The 7,445-nt window shown below is 44.8% G+C and overlaps 1 protein-coding gene across 1 annotated transcript in view; it reads left to right on the top strand.

Annotated features, from left to right (window-relative positions):
• LOC143284796 (uncharacterized) overlaps positions 1 to 6,687 on the top strand; it is a 16,729-nt gene extending 10,042 nt beyond the window's left edge. The window contains exons 6-7 of the mRNA XM_076591825.1: positions 1,184 to 1,410; positions 2,310 to 6,687. Coding sequence (XP_076447940.1) covers positions 1,184 to 1,410; positions 2,310 to 4,311 — 2,229 coding nt within the window. The 3' untranslated portion in view covers positions 4,312 to 6,687. The remainder of the gene's footprint in view (positions 1 to 1,183; positions 1,411 to 2,309) is intronic.
• Positions 6,688 to 7,445: the final 758 nt, after the last annotated feature.

The raw sequence follows: 7,445 nt of genomic DNA, 5'->3' as shown, positions 1-7,445 counted from the left end.
CCCCACCTATCTGTCTGTCTCTCTTTACAATTTTTTAGGGTTGTTCTAGCAATGTCATTGATAGTCAGTTAAAGGTTTTTCTCTGTTACTGGTTACCATATACTCCACAACTACCTGCTGAGTTAATGAAATCTCAGAGTGTCTACAACGTTTCTGGAAAATACCGCGCACTGAGAACAACAGTGATCAGTTTGGAACACTGACTTATTGAACGGTATTTTGACAGGCGCAATTTTTCAGCAGAACTGCCCTTCTCAAGTGAACAAAAATAAAGACTGTACTAAAGATTGTACTAAAAACATCTATTCCGTGTCAAACAGTTGCAAGAAAATGATAATGGGTGTGAAATGTTGTCTGTGACGGGTCTTCAAACTTGTGACAAACATTTCGCGTGTTTACATTTCTTCTTGTGTCAAATTGCTCAGAAATGATGCTGTGGAGTTAGTGAGTTGTTAATGTGTGTGGAAATTTCATGTGGTTAAAACTGGTCACAGATGGTCAGAATGCAGGTTGGTTTGGATTAAGAATGCAAGGGGAGAAGCCCATGCCCATCTCTCTGTCCATCTGTCGGTCTGTCTGTCTGTCAGACAGGAAGGGGGTGGACAGAGAATGTCACATTTCCAAATGAAATAGTATGGATAGTATGATTCTCCTTTTAACATATTGGCTACGGCAGCGAATTGGTTACCGTTGCGGAATGACGACTACGATAACGCACAGGTTCGAGTCCCATTAGACTATCTCCATATACATCCACAATGGGAAGAGTGCGGCTACATAACCGACAGTTCCCCCCCCCCCCCCCCTTCATGGATGCGTTTTTCGGAGTGTTACTCCAATTTCCGGACCAGCACTCATGCCTGGTGGACGCCAGGATGTAGTATGTACGATGAAAGGAAGCGTTAGGCTCAGCCATGTCAAACCTTAGACGGTATTCTATAGCAGCATCTTCATCATCCCAATCATCGTCGAAATATAGACAATTAGATACCAAAGTTCAAGGGGACAAAAAGGCAAACAAATAAAAAATGAAAAATCAAACTTTTTCATCATCTTTCAAGCACGTTTTCCATTATCGACTATACTAGACTTCAGACTGGTCTGCTCATCTCTGCACCTGCGCTTGTTGATGTAGAATGGGAAATAATGAAAAACAACGTTGACCATTTCCTGTCCTTTACAGGCGGTGTCCACTCTGTCTTTGGACCCAAATCTGCAGTTCCTGTGTAAAGACGATCTGAATCCTCTCATCCCGGGGAATCCCCTGTCACCATCACAGGCGGCGGAGAGCAATGCTGGGTGTTCCCCTCAAGACGTGGACATTCCTGGCCTGTCGTGGTGGCAGAACACCATCTGTTACGATGTCAGCAAACATTTGTCTGTGGATTCCATGAAGACCATTGTTGGCAGGTAGGCTGGTGTAAGAAACTATACCTCTCTCCCCCAGTTCCGAAATCTCATCACAGTCACACCCTTACAAACACCCTTTGTAGGATAATGTGGAAACAAAAATAGCATTTACTCAAAGCTGGAAAATGCTGGTGCAGAGAAAAAAAAAGTGCATTGCTACAGCCAAGGACATTGCTCAGTCTTCAATAAACGCCATATATTTGTGTTTACACCTTCATTCCGCCGTTGCTAATATATGTTGAAATATGTCAAATGAAGGTCATGAAAACAGATTTGGGGCATCTAGGTGGGTTTTTTTTTCTTTTTTCTTTTTCTTTGTAGCGTTTCTGGGTTTATTTCTGTGCACCTTTATTTACCTACATGCAATCTGATGCGGCTGAAAGTTCTGCGCCTGTCTCACCAAGAGCGACAGTGTTTATTGTTTGATGCACACCTCTCTTTCTTTGTCTCATTTCAATTCTGACGACTTCTTATTCGTCAATAGGCTCACATCGATTATATATTTCATTGCATTATCTAATTCTTTACTCAGTTTTTGTATTGAATACTTATTTATTAGAAGTCCACTATTTACTAATTACTAAAACACACAGACTTTAATATTGGTTTCAGTGAGGCGTGCTCCAGAATGCGTCACACAACGAAGTGACATCACAGCTGGATCTTGTCCTCTGGACATGATGCTCTGATTAGACACAGGTCACATAGGGTTGTACACACAAGCGCGCGCGCGCGCGCGCACACACACACACACACACACACACACACACACACACACACACACACACGCACACGTACAGATGGACTGAGACAAGCAGACAGCGAAACAGAGATGTCGCATTTTCCTTTGGCTAACGCTTGTGTCTCGAGTCCTTACCATGCTTGGTTTACCTTGACAGGATCTGTGGCCTGATGTCGGTGGTGTCTGTGTGGACTGTCAACCGGCCCCGTTTGGAGGTTCGGACAACTGCCCAAGCCATCATGGAGAGCGGCCGTCGCCTGGCGGACATTGTGCTGCTTCCCTGTCAAACAGAGCTCCTGGCCCAACCCTCCCTGCACCGTCTGTGGCTGACGGGGCCCATGGGGTCGGGGAAAACCCTCATGCTGCAGCTGAAGGGCCGCCATTGGCTGAAGGAAGGCAGAAGAGTGATTGTCATCAATGTTCGCATAGCCTCCAGAGGCCGTCCTCAAGGTCATGTCTTGGAGGAAAGCATTCGGCGAGGAATGGACGGTCACTCTGGACCAGGAAGCGTTGAGAGACATGACGTGGCCTTGGATGAACTCCAGTTTGAGAGTCTGCAGAGAAAGCTGGCAGCAGGAGGACCGACAGAGAATGCTTGTTTTGTGGTGGACGAATTGCTGACTGATATGTCTGTCATCATCCAGACACTTGCACAGCACTATCCTGACTGCCCTATCTGGTGTGTAGCAGCGTGTGTCTCTCCTGTTCCCAACACTTTTCTCAACTTTAAACTTGGATCTGTATTGAGAAGCCCACCTTCTGTTCAGTTGATGTTAAAGGAGTTAGATTTGAACTCCAAACACAAATTTGCCTACATGACTCGAAGTGCGACTGGAGGACTGCCTTGTGATGGACCACCAATCATTTTCATTGAGCACTTCAAGCACAACACACAGGTACGCCACCTGGACTGCTCACAGTGTGCGAATGAATTGGCTGACATTTTGGAGAACAAAGTGGGCCTCAAGCTGCATCCCTCATCACCAGAAGCTGACAACTCAACAACAAGATCTGCAGATACACTGTCCAAATCTTTGTCTCTTCAGCCAAATGCCAAAGAAGTTTTTGACACTGTTGAAGCAAGCTCGCCATCTTTTCGAGACGTTTTAATCTTGATCGTCCTTCCTTCGTCGGCTTTCAAATACAAAGGAGGCTACCACTGGGAAGCATCCATGCCTGAAGTGCTCCGGTTTGGTCTGTACATGGGCACATCTCACTTTGTGTCAACTCTCAGACAACGAGGCGTGCCGCTGAAGTATGCCGTGGACAACACCCTGAAAGAGATTGCTTTTCCCACAAAAGACGAGGTTGTCATCAGTGACATATTAGGAGCACACGGCCTGGAAAGGAAAGTGGTCGTCCTTATGCGTAGTGGACCTCCACTGACTGAGGAAGAAGTCACAGAACATTTCTCTCGTTACCAGACTATCCAGGCGGCCTCCAACACAGGTGGACAATCTGAAATGAGCTGCATTCAGGAGTTTTTCACTAATCCAATGGACAGTGGGAGTAGTAGCAAACAACAACATATCTTTATTTCACTGATGCATGAAGTTTCCAAGTACATTTACCCAGAGCTGACCATACCTCTGTCTCCCTCCCCTGAAGAGGCGAAATACATTTTCCGTCGTCTGTTTGGTGACATGCTGGTGAAAGAAACCCAATCCTTCACCGCAGAAAAGATTGGCCAAGAAGGCCTTCACAGTCAGCAGACCCAGATGACTCCCCAGACATTGTCATCTCTGACTAAACCACGCTGTGGCATGGAATACAGGTGTGACCCGCTTTTGCTTCCTTCCATTTCCCACAACCAGTCAAAGGACACAGAAGCATCTCCTGCTGCACAACCGGAGGCCAGGTGTGGTGAAGGTGCAGAAGAAAGGAACTTTGTGTTCTCCACGCCTGGTATGCAGGAGCACCTGGAACAGCGGCAGAGAGAAGTGAGGCGCATCCAGCAAGCTATGGAGTCACTTTCGGAGGATGACAAAGGACTGGGAGTTTTTTGCTGCCTCACGCTGCCTTTCTCAGTATATCTCCATCCTCTCCTGATGCCCTGCTGTGTTTCTACACGTCGCTATATAGAGCTTTTCACCGCCATGTCACAACATGCAGACGACACGGTGTGCAGCCATTTTGGAGTGGTATACAGAACGTGCTGAAATAGGTCAAATCATGTATCAAATCGCCACTTATTCCAATACACTGGAAACTTTTTTTGCGCCCATCGAGGTGGTGTCATTAAAATATCTGTCTCATTCCGAACACTTTAATAGTTTGGTTTATAAGATGATCATCATAAGATCACATATGGACAAGTAGAATTGCGCAATATTAAGATAAGCTTGTACGTATTTGTTGGCACAAGCATTTTACAGTGATTTGATACAGATTTAGTTATATGAACAAAATTGACAGTTTACGCAATGGGTGCTGTTTTAAATTTTGAACTGCGTGTCAGTGCTTTTTGTCACAATATAGGTCAGTGTTTGTGCGCTTGCGTCATCTGCCTCGGATAGTCACTGTGTCAGTTAATTGGTAACAAGTAGTGCGGTCAGCTTTTTTTCTTCTTTTTTTTACCAAGGCTGATGAGAAACTTGTCTCCCTGATTACCCTGTTGGACCTCAGTGTACTACTTGACACATTTGACCATTCCATTCTGGTTAAAAGATTAATGGTATATTATTACTTTTGGCTTTCTGGGTACACTTAATGAATGGTTTACCTTGGTGACCGGTGTCAGTCAGTCCTTGACGACCAGATCAAATCCACCCCAAGTCCTCTATCTGTGGTGTGCCCCAAGATTCATTCACTGGACCAGACTTGTACATCATGTACTCTCAGCCATTGTCAGATGTACTTTCCGCACATGGGTGTGATTTCCAGTATGCTAAATGTCACTTAACTGTCAAAGTGTGCCATTTTTTTCTGCTCAAACAGATCTATAGTCTTGTATCAAAGATTGTTGCACTGGATGTACAGCTAAAAAGTGAAACTAATGCTTAACACAGATGAAACCAAAGAAATGCTTGTAGGTTGCCAGTCATAAATCAAACTTGCATCAAGACATCTATGAAATATCTTGGGGTAAAATTGCATCAAACTTTGTGCATGCAAGAACACGTTATCAGTGTCTACTGAGCATCATTTATTGAACCCAGACACATTGTATCCAATAGACATTTTCTTTCCTGTGACGCATCTGTGGGTGTCATCACTGCCATGACAACTTCCCGATTAGACTTTTGTAACTCTGTTTTGTCAGTCTTCCAGCTAGTGTTTTGTCAGTCTTCCAGCTAGACAGCTTTCCCATCTTGGAGCGCCCCACCCCAGATGCATATGTGAAGTGGCCGACGAGGAGACGTCACACATAAGACAAAGACCCACATTTAAGAACACACACGCACACACACACACATACACACATGCACACACACACACACATGAACGCACACACACGGACCATCTGACGCCTCCCCGCCCACCCTCATACATACCCATCGCCCACATACACACCCATCACCCACATACACACATACATATTCACATACATAATTAAAATGCACGCGCTAGCATACACACACACACACACACACACACACACACACATCGACACAGTGAGCACAGCAGACACAAAAGTTGTAAGTTTTATGACCCAGCCAAGTGGCGGAGATAACACGACGGCAAATATATAAGCGCCAGATAATACAGGGCCCGATTGCCGCCGTGCGCGCACGCACGCACGCAAGCACCCACCCACACACACACACACACACACACACACAACTTCAACGTACTTTCACACACAAAAACACACCTTGTAATACGCGCACGCATATACTCACATACTCACACACTCATGCGTGCACGAACACACTACCACCACCAGCGCAACAACTACGCAACTGTTGGGGTGATTCCCGGTGACATTATATGCCGCAATATGTTATAGTTTGTATGCAGTGTCGCCGGCGCAGTTGATTTTTTGTTTTCTCTCTCCTGCCACACATTACCGGCGACACTAATTATGTGCATGGCGACAATATGTGCCGCAACATGTGTAAGCCTCGAGTTCGTGAACGAAATAGTTTTTTCAATGAGTTCTGACCTGACTGTGTCTTTTCAAGATCTGATGGCGTGAAGAACTGATTTACTACCAACACAAAACAGAGTCTGAAAAACGGTTTTTCGGAAAAGAGATTATACATTTTATCACCATCAGAATTGTTCAGCAGTGAAGAAAAACTTTTTAGAACTTTTCCAGATGAAGTAACTGTTGAGGCTTAAGGTTTTGGATAACGAAAGCAGCACTTGATTTATTATTCACAACCCCCACCAGAATAAGCATTACCATTTGCTACCCTAAAGATTATTGAATAAACTCACATACACCTACACGTGCGCGCATATACAGGAATCCACTCGCCCCCCAAACCCTTCCCCTTCGCCCCTCTACAAACACACGCACGCACGCACACTCACACACACACACACACACACACACACACACACACACACACGAACTCGAGGCTTACACATGTTACGGCACATATTGTCGCCATGCACATAATTACTGTCGCCGGCAATGTATGCCAGGAGAGACACACCAAAAGATCAACTGCACCGGCGACACTGCATGCGAGCTATAACATATTGCGGCATATAATACACACATTTTCAATATTCATATGAGGTTTAGTAATGATGCAAAGAGAATATATTACGTAATTTTGAAAACGCCTCTAACTTCACAATACCATATTAAATACACATAATTAAAATACCTGTCTGAATATCTGTTGGACTATATCATAGACTAATGCCTACACATGTGTACACTCTAGAAGCTTGATTATTGGGTGTTTGAAGTGATTTATGAATATGTTTAATCTGAAAGTGCTGTGTCAGGAATATAGTGAATTAAACACAATAAAATGGAAATACAATCAGTGTACATTATATATGTAGTATGATGCATGCGTTTGTAGTGCTTTGTGTAGTGAGACGAGCTAAGGGAAATAACTCCGGTTAATCTGAACTTGGCGGAATAAACGTGGCTTACACAGAAGCACCCTGTCTGGACTCCATTTGTCCCTTTACATAATATTACATGGTGGCAGCGGTCTCATCGACCCCAAAAACATGGCAGAAAATCAGCAGGCAAGTGACAACAACGGTCATCGACCCCTCAATCTCCCCACTCCCAAACCGTTTGACGGCACGCCAGCGAACTGGTTGAAATGGCGCCAGCGTTTCCAAAGATACTGGACGGCGTCCGGACTGATGAACAGATCAC

The sequence above is a fragment of the Babylonia areolata genome, chromosome 8 (assembly GCF_041734735.1).
Source record: "Babylonia areolata isolate BAREFJ2019XMU chromosome 8, ASM4173473v1, whole genome shotgun sequence".
Classification (NCBI taxonomy): Eukaryota; Metazoa; Mollusca; class Gastropoda; order Neogastropoda; family Buccinidae; genus Babylonia; species Babylonia areolata.
Note: the sequence above shows the minus strand (reverse complement) of the source record. Positions and strands in the feature narration are given on the sequence as shown.